Source organism: Tetrahymena thermophila, assembly GCF_000189635.1.
Source record: "Tetrahymena thermophila SB210 genomic scaffold scf_8254601, whole genome shotgun sequence".
NCBI classification, from domain to species: Eukaryota; Ciliophora; class Oligohymenophorea; order Hymenostomatida; family Tetrahymenidae; genus Tetrahymena; species Tetrahymena thermophila.
This window is the reverse complement of record NW_002476371.1, coordinates 25,675-46,535: the sequence shown is the minus strand read 5'-3', so window position 1 is coordinate 46,535 and position 20,861 is coordinate 25,675. Positions and strand designations below refer to the sequence as shown.

Here is a 20,861-nt window from a genome sequence, read left to right as displayed (position 1 = left end):
ACCTGGTTTTAAATTTTAATAGATGCAATGACATAAAATTTACTGAAATCATTTATCCTTTGATAATATCAATCCTGGCATTCATTATATCAATCTATTTATCTTAAAGATTGAAGAATTAAATTAACTTGAAGATAATGGCAAAAGTGATTTACTTATTACTTTATAGAAAATTTTATGGTTACGATACCTTAAATGTATTTAGTGTAATCAAAATTTTGATCTTTTAATCATCTTTAATAGGAATAATGTTTTTTTATGATTCTAATATCCCAAATTTTTTGTCTTAACTATTTATTGATATTGGTAATCTTTTTAGCGATAGATTAAGGATTTTTGAGTGTTTTTTAGTTTAGATGCTGCAAGAAATTAGTATAATTTTTAAAGGTATTTACTTCTTATTAGTGATAAATATTTTAAATATGCTTTGCTTGGTGCTTTGTTACATCTTTATTTTTTAAAAATTTAACTGCAAAAAATATTTAAATGAAATAATACTTTCTACAAGTATATTTATCTACTATTCAATAAATGCAATATTCTCGAAAATCTTTAGATCTGTAAGTTTTTATTTAAATTAAAATAAAATAAATATTTTAAAACTTTATTTTAAAAGTTAAATTGCTAGGTGTTTGACAACTAACTTTTTGTAACTGAATATTTATCTATTTCATGTAATGAATTAAAAAATAATAATGCATATAACTTGATAGCTTTAGCATTAGTAGTTACAGCTTTACTAATATTTTATGGATATTTTGTGCTTAAAATCTACTAAAGGAGATTTAAGATAAAAACTTATCAAAATTAGATTTTATTAGGATTCTTTACCTATGAATATAAATAAAAGTATTACTTATGGGATTTAGTCAGGCTTATTTATAAAATTTTTCTTTTCTTTATCATGCAATTTTCATATTTACATACTCAGCTATAGATAGTCATGTCAATCCTTGTTTCATTAACATACACTCTGCTTACTTAGAATTGTAATTAATTTAAATATATTTTATTCAGATTATTTTTAAAACTCTTTTTAAATATCCAAGAGCAAGAATTAATTTAAAATATTCATTTATATGTAAAATTACAATTTTTGATTATTTTTTATACTTTTTTTTTAATGAAAATAAATTATTTAAACTAAAATTGTTTCTTAACATTTAAATAGTTTATCCTTATGCCAATAAGAAATTAAATGTTTTGGATTTTAGAATTTCATGCCTGACTACAATATGTTTTTGTTTAAATTCAATATAATTCAGATTGGATTAGAAAGAACTTCAACTTACATATACTATAGCTCTTGTTTGCTTAGTATTACTAACTATGGTTATAACATTTTCATAGATTTTATTTAACTATAAGTCAAAATTAGTAAAAATTATACAAATAACCCAGTACAAATCATCAAAATTTAAATTCATAGTTAAGTTATTTAATATAGATAAGTATGTAGAAAGAAATCTGAAAGCTTAAATACAATGGGAAAAATTAAGATTAATACTTTCTCATATGAAATTTATAGATTTTAAATAAAATTTTGAAAATAAAGATGCTGAAAATAAATTGATGTAATTTTATTATCATGTAAGGATTTAAACAACAAAAACAATAATTGTATAAGAATAAATATGATATAAATAAAATATTTTATTTTGTATTATTTTTAATTTTATTTAAATTGCTTTGAATATAAGAATGTAAATAAAATATTTAAATTAATTTAGCTTTATTTTTAAAATTTATATGTAAAAACTGACAGTTTTTGACTTTATTAAATTAAAACTAAATAATAATTATTTTTTTTATTTGATTATAAGCATAAAAACAAATATTATTTTAATATTCTTAAACAAGTTTTTAATCAATTTAATTTAATGTATCACATATTTTTTATTAGCTTACCTCTCTTTCCTTAATAAGTTATTAAATTATTTTCTGACATTATACTATTAAATTATTAAATGCAAAAAAAAAATGTACAAATAAAAAAACATTTTAAAAATTTAATTGCTAAATAAAATAATTATAATAGATACTTTTTTTCAAAACGTTTAAAAAATTTTAATATTTAATTAATAATGAATTTTTCTTGTTGTATAATTTTATTAAAGTACTTTTAAATATAATTTACAAAATGATAAATAAATAACTGTAAATGTAGTTTAATTGATATTGATGAATAGATATTTTATTTTTATTTGTTTTAAAATAAATAAATAATACTTCAAAAATGTTTATATAATAGAAATTAACCTTCTGACTAATATCAAGCTATTACAGTAATACCTTAAAGTGATTTTTTAAAATTAATCAATCAATTCTAAAATATAAATTTTTAAAAGTAGAAATTATTAATTAAATTGTTTTCATTTCCTAAATTCTCACTGAAAAAAGAAAATTTAAAGAAACAATTATTATTTTTTGAAATTATCTTTTCAAAATAATCTGGCTTACAAAGCTAGAAATCAAATTACGTATTTAATCTCAAAAAATATATTCACAACAAAAAATAATAAAATATACTAAGAAGTTGGTTTACAATATTTTTAATCAAATTATCTTTAATTTAGTTAAGTAAATAGATAATATTTTGTTTCTTTATTTAATTGTATGACTTATTTAATCATTTTTTACTATAATTTAATATTTTCTTAAACTTAATTAAATAGTCTCTCTCACATCTATGAAACTCTATTTATTAGCAATACTATTAAGCTAATATTTATCCTTCATTGTATGCAGTTGCAATCATTAAAATTAATGCTTTGACCAAAAAAAATAATAATGTAAGTTAGTTGATGGTAAAGAATACATTGGAAAAGAAAAGCGCTATGGATATTGTGTAATTGATGCTATTAAATATGATTCAATTGACTTTTGTAAAAGTGATTATGAGCCTGTTTGTATATCTTAAGATAGAAAAAGCTGTATAAAAGTTTAAAAAAGTGATCACATAGTAGCTATATTACATTCAGGAAATGTCTGTATAGGTCAGAATGAATTTACATCTAATTTTAATTCACCGCAAAGTAAATTGCCATTTTCATATTTTTATTGATCTGTAATATCAAGCATAATCACTAATTTGATTTCTTTTATATAAATAGAATTGAATTTTATTAAACAAGGCTTTTGCTAAGATTTGTATGGTCGAATTATTTTAGGTCAAGCAAATTAAAATGTATTTGTATTATCTTTATGCAATTATTTAGAAGGTGGATAATTTAGAAAGTGTAGATAAAAGTAAAATTCGCTTTTAATAAAAAATATCTTGTATTTCTTAATTAAGAATTATACTAAATAGAACATCCTGTTATTTAGTGGGTAAAAATAAATGCTTAGATCTAAATCAAGTGGATGTAATTTAATTAATTTGATGTCAATTTTCTTAATAGCTTGATTTTATTAAACAGGGAATTACTTCTCTTGGATTTTGCGTCTTTTAAAATTAATTCTATCTTCACAAAGTATATTGTAATGAAAGTTTATGCCAAATAAAAAACTCATAGGACTAGTACGCATGTCTTAGTTATTTGAATTCAGACATTGTTGTAATTTTAAAACATATTTTCAATCATGATACTTTAAAAATATAACAATCTTTAAATAAGGGAAAGACTATTGATAATTAGTGCATTTATCAAGGATAATATTTTCCAAAAGAAACTTTGATAAGTTGCAAAGGATAATATTGTATTTTTGAAGAAGGTTAGTATAAAAGTTGTTTGAAGACTGATGGAACAAATAATCCTTATATATATGTATTGATTTTTTAATATTAGATCTTTAATTTAGATTTTCTTTATCAAAAAGGGAGTAAGCTAAGAAGGACTTTGTCTAATTTAGATCAGAAAGAAAAAATATCCTTTTATTTTATAACTAAATACTTGCCTTTCATAGTAGATGCTTTTAATTTCAATAAAAAATACTAATTTTTTCCCATATATTAATTAAAATCTTTAGGTAATGCTTTAATGTTAATTCTTGTGTTAATTTATCTTAATAATATCCTGCTAAATTAAATGATAACACCTGTGCATAGCTAAATTCATAAAACTCAATTTAATGTTACACTTAACTTCCAGCTTGCTTGTCTTCAAACTCTACATGTCTGTAAGTGTCAAGTTCGAACTCTAACTCTGTTGTATAAATATATAAATATATAAAATGAATACATAAATAATAAAAATTTGATAATAATTTAATTTAGGGTTTAAGGACAAATGGAATGTGTGCAGTAGCAAATTAATATTATAATGGTACTACTTTTTATTAATTAAATTTATACTTCTCTTATATTTAAAACAATTTTATTTATATTATTAAAATAGATTTGTAATCATGTAGCTAAGGTTATTGTATTAAATAATCATCTGGAACAAAAGGGTGTTTTCTTTTCGATGGGTCTGACAGTGCAATTGGAATAGATAATAATGGTAATTGTGCTGATTCTAATACTATTGCGAGTAGGTAAAATATTTAATTATTTTTTTATTATTCAATAACATTTTACATGAATGTTTAAAATTTAAATAAGTAGAAATGTTTAATTAAAAAATATATTATTTAATATTTTATTTAAGGACATATATTTAAAAGAATAAAATATTTAAATGAAAACCTTAAAAAAATATTAAAACAATTCTATTTTTACAAAAAATCTAAATAATAAAGTTAATTAAATAACCTACCTATCTTTTCTTTTATTTAAGGTGTTTAGAAAGATTTTAATTTACACTTTGATAAGCGGGGTTAAAGCTTTTCTTTATATTCATTTCTGATTTTTAATAATGTTACAGTTATTAACATTTTTTAAATTTATAATAGTTGTTTTAATTCTTAAAATATTTGTAAGGATATCCAAACCGCTAAATGTACTAGAATTAATTCAAATTCTGTCTTTAATAATATTTGTATTTTAAATGGATCTTGCTATATTATGTCAAAATAATAATATGTTGGTAGAGATATTTAGTATTAGTGCTTACAAAATAAATAGACAAGTGCGAATACATTACTAAATTGCTGTGATGATATTTAAAGTGTATGCAAAACAAGTGATCTTAAGGTATGTATAATTTATGCATAAGATTCTACATACTTAGGATATATTTCTAGGACAGGAATTTGTGCATAACTTGGTGTTAAAACATCAACGAGTGGATTTGAAAGTAAATTTATTGATACTCTATTTAAAATTATATCATATTTAAATAAGGTATTACCAACTTGAATATAAACTATTGTTAAGATGATTCATACACAATCTAGCCTATAATTCCTTTATATGCAGGAAGAGATTAGTTATATTCAAGGTGCCTAAAAGCTGATTAAACTTAATACCAAAAGGTTGAATTGTGTGCAAAAGAGTAAAATAATTATTACAAGAAAATTAAGTTAATAACTTCAATTTATTTAGTTACTGTATAGCAAATAATAGTTGTAAATTGATTGGATTTGATGGAGTACTAATAGCTAAATTGTCAAACAGTTAATGTGCTTAAGCATAACAATCTGATTCTGTATAATGCGCCTTTAAAAATTATAACTGCTGCTTACAAAATTCAACATGCAATTTATTATCTAGTTCAAATCAAAATTTTTCGGTATAAATAAAATTTATCTTAAAAATCAAATAAATTTTTATATATTAAAAAAGGGAGTTGACATAAATGGAAACTGTTTATCCAGGTCATAAAGTGTTCTTTCTTCAAGTATGATTCATTTATTTAATTAATTAATTATATTTCATTCATTTATAATTTATTTTTTAGATTTATTCAAGTGTGCAGATTATCATTGCAAATATTCAACTGGTTAAGGATAATAAGCGTGTTATCTTTTAAATGGTACAGCAGGGTTAGTTGGGTCGGATTCTTCATAAAATTGCTTAGATTATAATATAAAATAAGCTACTCAGTAAATTTATATAATAAAATTTTTAATATTATTAAAAAGGGAGGAGTGAAATATTAAAAATTCTAATACCTAAATTAGTATTTTTATAATTCATGATCTCAAATCTCTAAATTTTTAGGCATTTGGCTATAACCTTCCTTCCTCTCTTCATATTTTTATTTATATTTAAATCATTTGAAAATTTTATAATATTTTATTTTGTTTATGCCAATACTATTTTTTTTTAGTTTATTTAAATTTTAAAAAGTAGATGCTATTTTAATTATTTTTTATCTAAAATTTAGATGTGCTTAATTGTCAGTTGCTTGTTTGGATAGTAATACACAAACATGTTAATAAACTGTGAATTATGGACAAGTTGGTAATGGATGCTCTTTAAACGGTTTTTGTAAAACAATATCACTTTAATTATATGTTGGTAGAGATACTAATAATTAGTGCTTAACAGTAAATTAAACAGCTTAAAGTGGTACTGTTGATAAATGTTTAAATGATCCATAAAATATTTGTTTAACAAATGACAAGAAATAATGTATCTTGTATCCTTAGTCGTCATAGTATTTAGGGTTTATTCAAAGCACTGGAATTTGTGCTTAATAAGGTTAAAAAACTTCTACTTAGGCTCTTTAAAGTAAATTTATTATTTATGATAGGTTTCAAAAATTCCATGCTTTAAAATTAAAAAATAGCTATTGTTAATTTGAACAAAGGATATTGCTAAGATAATTAATTTATAATTTAATAATTGTTACCTCCAAATGTTGGAAGAGATACAGTAAACTAATTATGCCTCTAAGAAACAACAGAGTCATCATAAATTGAATTATGTGCTCAAGGGTAAGTTTAGATTTTAAGATATTATAATAATTATTTTTTTTAACATATAGATATTGTGTTGCAAATAATAAATGCTAACCTATTGGTTTTGATAAAAAACTTATTGCAAAACTTTCAAATTAATAATGTGGTTTAGATTAAACATTCACAGCAATAGAATGTGCATATTAAAGTTTGGATGTATGTATGTTAAATTAGCAATGTTTTTGGTTATCTGCTTAGAATTTACTATATTCAGTACACTTTTTTATTTCTTATAATGTTGTTTTCAAAATAAGTTTTATAATAAGGGATAAGACAATAGCGGAAACTGCTTGTAAAGAGGCTACTTCACACCTAGTAATATTGATTATATATTTAAATTTAATAAACTTATTTTTTTTAAAGGTTTGAGAAAATGTTAATAAGACCATTGCAAAAAAATTAACTTATAACAATAAACTGCTTGCGTATATTTAGATGGGTCACCCAATTAAATTGGAATAACAGCAGATGGATTATGCTTAGATATAAATAAAAATCCAGCAATAAGGTAAAAATTATTTGAAGAAGAATATTTTGTTACTTTTATTATTTTTTGAAAATTTTAAATACATTTATTTTATACTTAATATATGAAAATAGATGTACTGTTTAGTTTAATTATATATGCTATGATAAGGACTCATAGACATGCATAAATCTCAATTAATCAACTAGAAATAATTATTGCTAATTATAGGGAATTTGCTATTAAATGAATTTGAATTAGTATATTGGTAGAGATACATATTTAAATTGTTTAACTTCAGGATAAACACCAAACACAGGATTCATTTAGAATTGTTTGGATGATCCTTAAAACATATGTTAAAAAAGCGATAAATTATAATGCATATATTATACTAACTAATAATGGAAAAGTACCTACTTAGGTTTTATAAATTCGTCTGGTTTTTGTGCATAACAAGACTAAGCAACTTCTTCTTAATAAAATAATTTTAAAGTAAACTTGAAATAGTTATTTTAATGATAAATCTTTTTATAATAATAAAAATTTAGATATTACTAATTTGGATAATAATTACTGCTAGGATAATAGCTTTGTCATAAAAAAGATATAAAGTCCTTATGTTGGTAGAGAAGTATAATATTAAAGGTGTTTAAAAGCTGATACTCCTCCAAATCAACAAGTAGATATTTGCTCTAAAGGGTAAAATTTTTTTTTTTTAAATTGAATCTTTAAGTTTTTTAAGTTATTGCATTTCGAGTAATTAATGCAAGCAAATAGGTTTTGATGGCAAATTAATATCAAAACTAGAAAATGGAAAGTGTGATATTGATCAATAATATCGTGCAATTGAATGTGCGTATGAAACTTTAGATACATGTTTATATAACGGTTAGTGTTATTGGTTAACTGAATAATACACTTTTGCATCAGTAAATTATTTATTAATTATATTTATACTTACAAAATTAATTTAGGGAGTGGATTAATATGGTAACTGTTTAGGAAGGGGTACGTTCTCACTAGGTAATTAAAATTTTATAGCAAGAAATTATTAAAATCAAATTATGCTTAAAAATAGACTTTAAGAAATGTTAATCAAATCACTGTTTTAAAATCTTACCCAATTTTTCGTAAAGCCAAGATGGAAAAGGATGCTTTCTTCTAGATGGATCTGAGGGTTAGGCAGGTATAAATTCTACTGGATAATGTTTAGCTATCAATACTTCTCCTGCTTAGAGGTAATAATAATAATACATAAATATTTGGATTTATATGTAGATTATTCATATTCATAAATAAAACTTAAAATTTTAATAGATGTACAAATAAAATCAATTCAATTTGTTACGATCCTGCTTCTTAAAAATGTTAAACTACAATAAATTATGGGTCTATAGGAAACGGCTGTATTTTTAATGGTTAATGTTATTAATTTTCAATTCAATTATACATTGGAAGAGATATATAGCTTTAATGCTTAGTTAATAACTAGATAACTAGTTAAGTAGATGTTTGCTTTAATGATACGAATAATGTTTGCCTTAGCAAAAATTATAGCCAACAGTTATGTACATTATATATACAGTCCTAAAAATACTTAGGATATATTTCAGAAAATAAAATGTGCGCTATTTAAGACAATATTGCATATTAATAGGGTTAACTGGCCAGTAATTATTTTATATATTTAATAAAAATTTAAACATTATTATTTTAGACTTAATAAACTTAAAATCTAACTTTTGCTAAGATGCTGATGGATATATCCGAGCCTTAAGTAGCAGTCAATATGTTGGAGTAAGTAACCAAAATTACAAATGCTTAACTGTAAACTAAACCTCTACTAGCAATATTATTTAATGTTATATAGGGTAATTTCAAGTCAAAGTAATAAAATAAAAATTAATTTTAACTAAACAAAATAGATTTTGTATGAATGTAAATTATTGTTAAGCTTATGATGATACATACATTGGAAAAGCAAGTAACTAAACCTGTCTAAAAGTCAAATAACCTTAAAGTATTGAATGTGCAGTAAATTATTGTATAGAGCCAAATACATAAAGTTGTTAGTTAATAAACGATAATGACCCAAATTTTGCTGTAAAATAAAATAAAAATCTAAAAATGATAACCATTTTAATAAATTATTTTAGGGTGTTTAGGGCAATTATAAATGTGCAGTTATTGGCCAATATTATTCATGTAACATTATAAACTTTAAATAATTAAAAGAAACTATAATTTTTTTAAATAGAAATATTGTAATGTTCAAGCAAATATTGCCTTGATTATTAAGTTCCAGGTGATCCTACCACTTAATCAGGATGCTTTCTTTGGGATGCATCTATAAAAAGAATAGGGGTGGATAAAAATGGATATTGCCTTTATTAGGACTAGCCTAATGCAATCAAGTAATAACTATTTAATAAGTTGAAATTAACTAAAATAAATCATAAAAAAAGATGTATGCCAGGATAGTTTTGCTTAAATACTAGTTTTGGAAATTCATGCCAGTCTCTGTTATTGTAATTAGATTAAGATAGATTTGCAAGAGAAAAAGAAACTGGTAAATGCCTTCCTTATTTTGATCCAAAATATGATGGAGGTGATATTGAAACTTGCGTAGATGGTAGCTGCTTTTACACAGATCAAATTTCAAAGAAAAATTTTTGTCTTTCTTAAGGTATCTATGCTTTGGGAGATTTTATTGTTGGAATCGACACTTTAGGTTAGTGTTTAATTAAAAACCAAATAACGACAGTTTGTAAATTTAAAGAAATTAATAGCCAATATTTTAAATTATTTTTATCAAAAAAGAAATAAAATCATGTTTAGGCTTGACATATTGTGCTCTTGATATTGGGTAAGTTATATAAAATATTTTTGCATTTATTAATAAAAATCTTAATTTTTAATTACTTATTTATTTTGTTGAATGTAAGAGGGGGGAATTACAAATGTCAAAAGCTTCAGTTAAGTGACCCTTAATATCCAAATCTAGCTTATTAAGCAAAAAATATTAACTAAACTTGTTAAGGTCTTAACAAAGGTACTTAAAAAGCATAAACTTTATCTTAACAAGATTTTATATAAAAAAGAAAATAGTATTGGATGTATAGACGGTTTATATTGTATCAATCAATAAACCAATAATAAATGCGAAGTAATGGACTCTAGTGACCCAAATAAAATAGGCAGAAACTTTTTTAACCAATAATGTCTTCCATAAGGAGCTTATGTTGCTATAATTTGCTAGAATGAATATTGTATATCTTCTGGAGCATGCTTACCTTTATCAGATAAAAATCCAGGCTAAGAAAATTTAACATAATTATGTTTAAAAGAATAATCATAAGGTTAAAATGGAGCCTCTAATTGTTATAAAAATGGGTAATGCTATTGCAAATCTTTTGTTTATAAATAATAAAAGTGGAAATTATAATGTATTTTATATAATAGGTATTGTTTATTGACAGATCCTGTAACAAATAAATCATCTTGTTACAAATTAGACTTTAGTAATCCAAATACTATTGGTAAATTATAATAATAATAATTATCGAAATTATAAATATTTATCTACAAATTAATATCTAGGTATATAAAAAGACACTTAATTATGCTTATAGATGGGATAACCCTAAGCAGTAAATGTTAATTTTAAATTCAATATTTATAAATTTATATTCATAATAAGATAATGTGTGCAATCGAAAAATATTGCTTAGATCAAACAACAAATACCTGCTAGTTAATTGATACAACTAAAGGGATGTGCATTGATAAAAATGGTTTTTGTGTGTAAAATGGATCCTGTTATAATTGTGAACTAAATTAATGCTTGTCTTAATCAATTAAAAATACATGCTAAGATCTTTTATCACCATCAATTATATATTGCAAGGATATTAAAGGTTGATATTATTTTAGATTATAAAAAAACATACTGAATTTTTGAATTATAGAATAATTTTTTCAAATTTAATTTAAAGCAAAAACAAAATGGTGAAAACAAAACTTTTTATCTAAATATTTTAATTAATTTATAAAATAATTTTATTTATCTAAAAATTAGGATATTGCTAATATCTAGATTCTGGCCTTTGCGATATCTGTCCTGATAATTACTGCTTAATTAATAAAATATGTCTAACTTAAAAAAACTTATTAAAATTAATTAATAATGGATAGTGTTTTGAACAAATCAAAAAGTTAAAAATCTGTGTAATTTAAAGTTTAAATATACCAAACTAGGTTGGAAATATGAATTATATGAACAATTAAAGCTTTTGTTAAGATATATCAATTAATAATAATAAATGTTTATCATGTCCTATGTACTTTATAAATCCAGGAGATTAAAAATGCTACAGTTTAGAATAAAAATTAGAACATTCACCTGATCCTTAATAAGTATATTTTCAAATGCAATTAATTTATGTTAAATAAGACTGTTATGATTAAAACTATTGTCTAGTAGACTAATCTCTCAAGTGTCCATTAGGGTATTATTATTATTTTAAAATTTAAATTAAATTTATTGATGATAAATATAATAATTTAAAATCAATTAGTTGTTATTCATGCAACTCTCTTTCTTTCTGTACTTAATGTATTGAAGGTTACTTTTTATATCAAGAATCCAAAACAAAATCAGTTTGCATAAAATGCTTCAATCAGCAGCCTCCTTATTAAGATTTAAATTTAAGTCCTTATTATAAATAAACTCCTACTTATTAATGCCTGGACTGCTCATCAGAATATTCTTTATGGTATGTGCTATAACAAAATTTAAAAATAGTATTTATTTCAAATTATTTAAAAAGGTAGTAGAACCAATCCTAATATAAAACATGCTAGAATTATATTTTATAATTAGATTAAAATTTACAAGTTGTATTTTCAAAGTATTAGTCAATGAACTTCCTTGTTTAATCAACATCAGGCTCATATAGCATTGTTCAATATTAGTCTATGCTATGTAAATATAAAAAAATAATAAAATATTAATATCTTTTAAATAATAGGTCCAGAAGGATGCTTTTAATGTATACAAGAATCTAATTCAAAAGCAACTTGTATCAAATGTTAAGTTTAGTATGTTTAAAATGGAGGTATTTGTGAAAAATGCCCTGATAATTGTAATACCTGTTAATATGCAGTAATTATAAATGGAATAGCTGTATTTAAAAGCTAAATAAACCTTAATCAAATGAATGGATTTTCATTTGTGAAAATATGCTTAGAATGTAAACCTAAATACCTTATTTCATATGATCTATTATCATGTGTTTAATGCAGTTAAAATTGTGATAAATGCTAATATGGTAATATTTATTTAAATTATAGAAATCATAAAAAAATAAAATGCTTAAATATTTTGTAAAACTTCCAAAAAAATTATTACTTTTTCTATATTTTCAAGCAAAGATAACTTTTTTTAAAATTTTTATTTTATTTGACTCTCTAAATCATCAAAAATATTCTTAATGATTAATTATATTATAAATAAATTTATTTAAAAATAATTTAATAATTTGTGAAAATAAATTTTTAAAAAATAGAAAATTAAGATGAGGTTCTAAATAATAATATAGATTAACTAACTGCTTTATCTTATTACTAGTTTCTAACAAAAAATTACATAAAAAAGTGTATGTAATGCCCTTAAGGATACTTTGTTTCCTTTGATGGTAATATTATATTTTAAATATTTTGTTTAAAGTTTTTTTAATAATTTAGGCTAGTCTTGTGAGTAATAAGCACTAAATTGCGATTATAACACTTTTAAAATAGTATAGTAGGGTACATAGACTTATGATTTAACAGAAAATATTTGGTCATTTGTAGATGGTTCATAAAAAAATATAGGTATTAGCAAAATTTGTAAAAGTTGTTCTTATGGGTACATATTAGCAAGTGATGAAAGTAATTGTGAATATGGATGTTAATTGTAATCTCAGCAATTCATGTGCAATAATTGTTTTACTACTTAATCTCTTAAAGTTCAATGCTAGTTTTGTAGTAATGGATAAATATTAAACCAAGCTTTGGTCCCCCCAAGATGCTAAGATGACCTTTGTAAAAACAATGTAGATTAATTCGTTAAAATTTAAAATAATTTTTCATACCTTATTTATAAATTAAGATTTTTGGATGCTCAGAGTGCTATAAATATTTAGACTTGAGTTTAAATTTAAACAATTAAGTTTATTAATGTACGAAATGCTAAGATGAACTAAGTATTCCATCTATCTATGGATGCATTAAATGTCCATAAGGATGCTCCAGATGCTATGAAGGTGAATTTTTAAATATATATTGACAAAATATGACATTTATTATAATTTATAAACAAGGTACAAATACATTTAACTTCACATCATAATTAATATATAAAAGAAAACCAATCACTGTTTAAGATAGATTAGATTATAAGAGTAAAAACTATAAACTGATATGTACAGAATGTTAAGATGGGTATTACTTTGATTAAAAATTGAAATAATGTATTTTAATTTAATGTGGATTAAACTGCCAAAAATGTATCATAATAAATAAATAACCTTAATGCATTTAGTGCAACTATGATAAATTAATTAATTAAATTACTTCATTGTAATATTTTATTGGTAGGTTCTATTATAAATAAAATTAAATAGATAATCCAAAATAAATGATAACATTAACTTCTTCTGGTGATGATTGCTAAATTTGTCCATTACTGTAATTTTATAATTTTATATTTATTTATTTGATTATTATTTTAAATAAAGTTGCCGAAACATGTGTAAACAAAAGCAATGTCAGTTAGAATCCATTATATATATATGATGCTTAATGCTTATCATGCAAAAAAACTTTAGATAAAAGCTCTTTATTATAAAATTATAGTATAACATATGATAAATCAAGAAGGAAATGCTACTTATGCTAAAAATCAGAATAGGGTTGCTACTATAAGAAGTAAAAAATAATCTATGCATAATGCTTAAGTCTAAATAGTAGATTAGGCAATGGCTCATAAAAAGAACCAATTAACTTCAATCGTTTAAATGAAGTTAATTTAAACTAATTTATCATAAATGAGCTAGATTTTGATCAAGCAGTTATTTTTTATAATGAATTATAAGTTAAAGAGTTGGAGGTTTTATTAATATTTGTTGATAACATTTGTTAAGATCTAAAACCTCAAAACTTTACAATTACTTTAAAGGAGAAATTTAGAACTCTTTCAGCTATCCTAAATATAACAACACTTTACTCGAATTTTACTGTGGATTTCTAGTAATAAGGTGTTTTTAATATATAAGGTTTTGACAAAATTTTTATTTAAAATGTAATTTTCTAACAGTAAAAAAGTGATAATAAGTTTGGAATAAGTATTAAAGATGATTCTTTAAATACTTTTTAACTTATAAACTGTTAATTCCACCAATAAGAATTAATACAAAATAAACGTTTATTATTTTTGGATATTTCATCGATTTAGTAAACAAGCATAACATTAGAATAAGTTAATTTTTAAAACATTTTGGTGTTAGATCAGAAGCCTCTAATAAATATTCTTAACTCTTTATAAAATTCTTAATTATATCTTAGGATAATCTCAGCTACTTTATTTAATGTAAATTTTCATTTTTAAAATAATTCATTTTTTTAAGTTTTATAAAATATTTTAATATTAACACAAATTTTTTTTCAATAAAAAAAAATTATTAATCTTGACCACTCCTTCTTATAAAACTATTTATATAATATTATTTAAAAAAGATTTTTTTATTGGTAAATTAAAAATTAATTTAATTTAAAATTTTTAGGTATAATTTAATTAGGCAAATCTAATTTAAATAAATATGTAATCTACATAAGTTGAAATATAAAACTTACTAATTAAATCATCAGTTTTTGATTAATAAACGCTCTTTGTAGATGTTCGACAAAATAATTCACCAAATCAAAATATAAGTATATATCTTCAAAATATTACTTTTGAGAATAGCTCCTTTTACCATAGATCTTAAATTCTGAATTCAAATATCTTAAATTCTTTAACAATTGTTAGCTTAACCTTCAACTAATGTACGTTTTATTAATCACAAAAAGAGCTTATACCTTTAATTATATCTAATAACTATAATGTAAGTAAAATTTTTATAGTGTCAAATAATGTTACTAACTACAACTTTATGCAGTAGTAAGATAGTAAATTGAATATTACAAATTAAACTTCATACTTTGAATAAATTCAAGTTTTAGATAACATTGTGACAATTGATAGCTACTTTTTATTAGATTTTTAGACTGATAAAAATTCTAATACAACTTTAAATGGAATAATAATTAAAAGAAATCAATTTTATTCTGAGTTAACTTCAATAATAATTCAACTTGAGAAATAAAATACAATTTAAGTAAATAATATTTCTTTAGCAGATAATCAAGAATTTTTATTCCTTTAAACTGAAAATATTTTTAACGTCACAATTAGCTAAATAAATTTATAATAAACTGACTAATAATTTTTGACTCCATAAATATGTTACTTAAAATAAACTATCTAGCAAATAAACATTAAAGACATAGTCTAATAAGGTATAAAAGTATCTAAAGTATTATTTATCTTAGAAAATAATATAATTTAATAGCAAATTGCTCCTCTTGAAATTGTAATAACTAATGTTATCAGCAATTAAATAACATTAGTATTCAAAGATAATAAAGAAGATTTATCTATTTTTTCTATAATTTCTAAGTTAATCAGCAACATATAAATTCAAAATGTATAGTTTTCTGGGTTTTAAGCTGATATTTTGAATAAAAAAGTAATCATTTTGGATATAATAAATTTTATATTTAAATATTTTTTGTAAATAGTCTATTTTAGGGAAAGTATCCTAAGGTTTTTACTTTAATGCTCCTACTCTAGCTGTGGACCTTTATAATTCTAGTTTTAATGAAATGGATGTTTAAAGTTAATTTGGTTGGATTAATGGATAAATTCTTTCAATAAATATAAGATATTGTAACTTTACTAATTAATAGAGTTATCTTAACATATAAACTAGTAGAAAAGGTGGGTTTTTTAATGTTTTAAGTAAAGTACTTCATATCTCTAAGTCTAAATTTATTAATGTTAATGCATAAATTGGAGGAGCAGTTTATTGGACAGCATAAAATAAAGGTAGTTTTTCATCAATAGAGAGCGAATATTTAAGCAACATAGCTTTTAGTAGTGATGACTTAGAGACTCAAGGTGGAGCAATATTTATTAATGGAAGATAATCTTAAGGTTTTGATGGATATATATTCAAATCTAATTTTTCTAATAACATTGCATTTAACCAAGGAGGGGCTATATAGATCTAACCTTCTGTTTTTTTTAAAACTGCCATTACAATTAAAATGAGTCATTTTATTAATAACTTCTCTATATACAGAGGAAGTAGTATTAACATACAAAATTAATCTAATTCGAAATCTTATATTATATTAAGTAGTTTAGTTATTACTAGTTAAACTAAATATTTTATAGAAGTAATTGAGATCCTTTAAAACATTATTCGGAAATAAGTTTGGTTATAAATTTACTCAGTTGATTCTTCATTAATTAATATACAAAAAGCTCATGATGTTGAAATCATAAATTCGACATTTTAGTTATCAACAGACACATCATATGATTTCTAAAACTCTGAGAATCTGAAAATTATTTTTTAAAAAATTTTGATAATTTAAGAAGCTATTAACTTTTATGATGTATAAAATATTTATTAGGATAGTTACTTTTTAAGTAATATGATTACAGTTACAGGCATAGAGCATTTTTATATCTATGATACTTTAATTTAAAACAATAGAAATATTTTAGATAATATGCATAATCAAAGATAAGATATATAAAGCGCAGTATTTTATAATAGCTAGAACAGCTAAATTTATAAATTAAATGTAGCTAATAACATATGTTAATATTGTGTTTTTGGGACAATTTAAATAGCAGGTTCAAAATTAGAAATCTTAAATTCTACTTTTAATAACAATATAGCATATAATGGACCAGGATTATATTTAGAATAAACTTAATAATACTTTGCAAACTCAATTAATGTATAATAAGTGTTTTTAGATACGTTAATAATCATTAATTCTACTTTCATTAATAACTAAGCAAACTTAAACGGAGGAGCGATATACCTAAAATAATCTAGTATGTTTATTTATGAAACTATCTTTGAGTAAAATAAAGCTAGCTAATATGGTGGAGCTATTTTTTTAGAAAATACATAAAAGAATATTTTAATAAATTTAATTAATTTAAGTAACTGTACATTCACTTAAAACTAAGCAAGTTATGGAGGAGCATTAGGGTCAACCACAGGATAAAGAGTTAATAGATTTTCAAATAATACATATTAAAATAATAAGGCTTCTTAATATGGGGACAACATTTAAACTTCACCAACAAAATTTAGTGCTTCTGTAAATGGCAAGCGTTCATCAGACTCAAATATCTTATAAATATAAAATCATTTTGGGGGGTATATTAAGGTAAAAACTTTTGATTATAATTTAATTTCATTTATAAAATTTAAATATTAAAAATGTTAAATTAATTTTTTATAAATATTTAACCTTCTTAAATAAAATATTTTTAATATATAAAGGAAGATATAATTTTAAGATTGTGTAGTGATTAGAATCAAGAAATTTTGAATATTCCTAAATAGAGCTTTCTTTAAATAACCATATTAGAAGGAAATGGCTACTTAAATTCAAATAAAATTTTAAGTTCAAATGGTGAATTTAATTTAACTCAGTAAATAAAAGTTTATGGAAACTTTAATTAATAACTTAAGCTCTAAATTACAAGCGATTTAATTCAAATTCCCATTTTCAATTCAAGCTAATACATAATTGGTTATAGTAATTATTCGTTAATTATTGTTATAGATATGGCTCAAAATTGCTTAATTGGCTAGACACCAAAAAAATTTTAATAAAAATATGATTAATGTTAAGACTGTAAAGATACTAAATATAGCTTTAGTATAACAAATTAATGTTAATCGTGCCCTGATTTGTCAGTTAAATGTTATAGAGATAAGATCTTTTTACCTTCAAATTTATGGAGAGTTAATCAATAATCAATCGTTTTATACCCATGTAAAAATTGTGTAGGTGACATTGAAATAAGTTAAATAATATAAACTGGCTAACTTTCACGCTAACTTTCACTTAAGCACGATGATATGAATTATTATTGCAAATAAGGTAATTTTTTTCACTTATTAACTTATTGTTATTTTTGTATATAAATTAGGATATGTAGGAGCACTTTGCGAAGATTGTGATAGAAGTGGAGAATATTGGGGTGAAGCTTATTACATGAAATTAGATTAAAAATGTTCAAAGTAATTAATTTGATGAATATTTTTTATTTTTTACAAAATCTATTTTAAATTCTCATAGATGCAGTGACATAAAATTTACAGAAATCATTTATCCTTTGATAATATCAATCCTTGCATTGATTATATCAATCTATTTATCTTAAAGATTGAAGAATTAAATTAACTAGAAGATAACAGCAAAAGTGATTTACTTAATACTTTATAAAAAATTTTATGGTTATGATACCTTTAATGTTTTTAGTATAATCAAAATTTTGATGTTTTAATCATCTTTAATAGGAATAATGTTTTTTTATGATTCTAATATCCCAAATTTTGTGTCTTAACTATTTATTGATATTGGTAATCTTTTTAGCGATAGATTAAGGATTTCTGAGTGCTTTTTAGTTTAGATCCTGCAATAAATTAGTATAATTTTTAAAGGTATTTACTTCTTATTAGTGATAAATATTTTAAATATGCTATGCTTGGTGCTTTGTTACATCTTTATTTTTAAAAAATTTAACTGCAAAAAATATTTAAATGAAATAATACTTTCTACAAGTATATTTGTCTACTATTCAATAAATGCAATATTCTCTAAAATCTTTAGATCTGTAAGTTTTTATTTTTTTTTAAACAAAATAAATATTTTAATTCTCTTTTTTTAAAGTTAAATTGCTAGGTGTTTGATAACTAACTTTTTGTAACTGAGTATTTATCTATCTCATGTAATGAATTATATAATGATAATATATATAACTTGATAGCTTTAGCATTAGTAGTTACAGCTTTACTAATAATTTATGGATATTTTGTGCTTAAAATCTACTAAAGGAGATTTACGAGAAAAACTTATCAAAATTAGATTTTATTTGGATTCTTTACTTATGAATATAAATAATAGCATCACTTATGGGATTTAGTCAGGCTAATTTATAAAATGTTTCTTTTCTTTATCATGCAATTTTCATATTTACCTACTCATCTATAGTTAGTCATGTCAATCCTTGCGTCGTTAACATACACTCTTTTAACTTAGAATTGTAATTATTTTAAATATCTTTAATTTAGTTTATTTTTAAAACTCTTTTTAAAAATCTAATTAATTTAAAATATTCATTTTTTTTGTAAAATTACAATTTTGGATTATTTTTCTAAATTATAAATATATATTTTTAATAATTAATATAAATTATTTAAACTAAAATTGTTTTCAACATTTTAATAGTTTATCCTTATGCCAATAAGAAATTAAATGTTTTGGATTTTAGAATTTCATGCCTTACTACAATATGTTTTTGTTTGAATTCAATATAATTCAGATTGGATTAGAAAGAGCTTCAACTTACATATACTGTAGCTCTTGTTTGCTTGGTGTTACTGATTATGGTTATAACATTTTCATAGATTTTGTTTAACTTTAAGCTAAAATTAGTAAAAACTATATAAATAATGCAGGACAAATCATCAAAATTCAAATTCATAGTTAAGTTATTTAATATGGATAAGTATATAGAAAGAAGTTTGAAAGCTTAAATACTATGGGAAAAATTAAGAAAAATACTTTCAAATATGAATTTGAAAAATTTGAAATAATATTTTGAGGATAAAGATGTTAAAGATAAATTGAAGTAATTTTATAAAGTAAAAAATTAAATAACATATAAAATAAGTAATTAGGATTAGGCCTAAATTTGATAAATAAAATATTTTATTTTGTATTGTTTTTAATTTTGTTTTAATCACAATTAATATAAGAATTTAAAAATAATATTTAAATTAATTTAGCTTTCATTTTAGAATTTATAAGTAAAAACTGACAGCTTTTGACTTTATTAAATCAAAACTTAAAAATACTTATTTGTTTTTAATTGATTATAAGCATAAAAACAAATATTATTTTAGTATTCTTAAACAAGTTTTTAATCTATTTAATTTAATTTATCACATTTTTTTATTAGCTTACCTCTCTTCCCTTAATAAACATTTTCTGGTATTATGATATTAAAATGTACAAATAAAAAAACAAGTTAAAAATTTAACTTCTTAATAAAATAATGATAAAAGATGCTGATACTCAAAATATTTTTAAAATTTTAATATTTAATTAATGAATTATAGTTGTTGGATAAATTATAAATGTAGTTTAATTGATATTAATGATTAAATATTTTATTTTTATTAGTTTTAAAATAAATAAATTATTT

General features: G+C 21.9%; 2 protein-coding genes across 2 annotated transcripts; both read left to right on the top strand. All coding sequences in view use genetic code 6, as the record gives it.

Moving 5' to 3' along the window:
• Nucleotides 1–2,804: 2,804 nt before the first annotated feature.
• TTHERM_01312370 (transmembrane protein, putative) lies at nucleotides 2,805–18,771 on the top strand (the record flags this gene model as incomplete). The annotated part of the gene is made up of 50 exons (XM_001029759.4): nucleotides 2,805–3,035; nucleotides 3,171–3,249; nucleotides 3,311–3,330; nucleotides 3,420–3,557; nucleotides 3,618–3,767; nucleotides 3,820–3,905; nucleotides 3,970–4,150; nucleotides 4,217–4,265; nucleotides 4,338–4,476; nucleotides 4,834–5,177; nucleotides 5,225–5,375; nucleotides 5,426–5,612; nucleotides 5,666–5,720; nucleotides 5,781–5,925; nucleotides 6,210–6,556; nucleotides 6,615–6,762; nucleotides 6,813–6,942; nucleotides 7,053–7,101; nucleotides 7,150–7,294; nucleotides 7,387–7,664; nucleotides 7,804–7,954; nucleotides 8,013–8,184; nucleotides 8,230–8,278; nucleotides 8,334–8,493; nucleotides 8,573–8,925; nucleotides 8,973–9,126; nucleotides 9,181–9,358; nucleotides 9,412–9,460; nucleotides 9,513–9,669; nucleotides 9,721–10,022; nucleotides 10,076–10,121; nucleotides 10,201–10,307; nucleotides 10,357–10,648; nucleotides 10,718–10,794; nucleotides 10,856–10,905; nucleotides 10,956–11,172; nucleotides 11,334–11,763; nucleotides 11,833–12,030; nucleotides 12,085–12,239; nucleotides 12,286–12,585; nucleotides 12,823–12,951; nucleotides 13,001–13,350; nucleotides 13,407–13,560; nucleotides 13,618–13,698; nucleotides 14,035–14,640; nucleotides 15,419–16,083; nucleotides 16,136–17,809; nucleotides 17,926–18,532; nucleotides 18,582–18,665; nucleotides 18,731–18,771. The coding sequence occupies 50 exons, from the start codon at nucleotides 2,805–2,807 to the stop codon at nucleotides 18,769–18,771; spliced, it is 11,040 nt and encodes a 3,679-aa protein (XP_001029759.4).
• A 468-nt stretch (nucleotides 18,772–19,239) lies between these two features.
• TTHERM_001312331 (transmembrane protein, putative) lies at nucleotides 19,240–20,352 on the top strand (the record flags this gene model as incomplete). The annotated part of the gene is made up of 3 exons (XM_012798124.1): nucleotides 19,240–19,272; nucleotides 19,325–19,697; nucleotides 19,883–20,352. 3 exons carry the CDS (start codon nucleotides 19,240–19,242, stop codon nucleotides 20,350–20,352), a joined length of 876 nt encoding a protein of 291 aa, XP_012653578.1.
• Nucleotides 20,353–20,861: the final 509 nt, after the last annotated feature.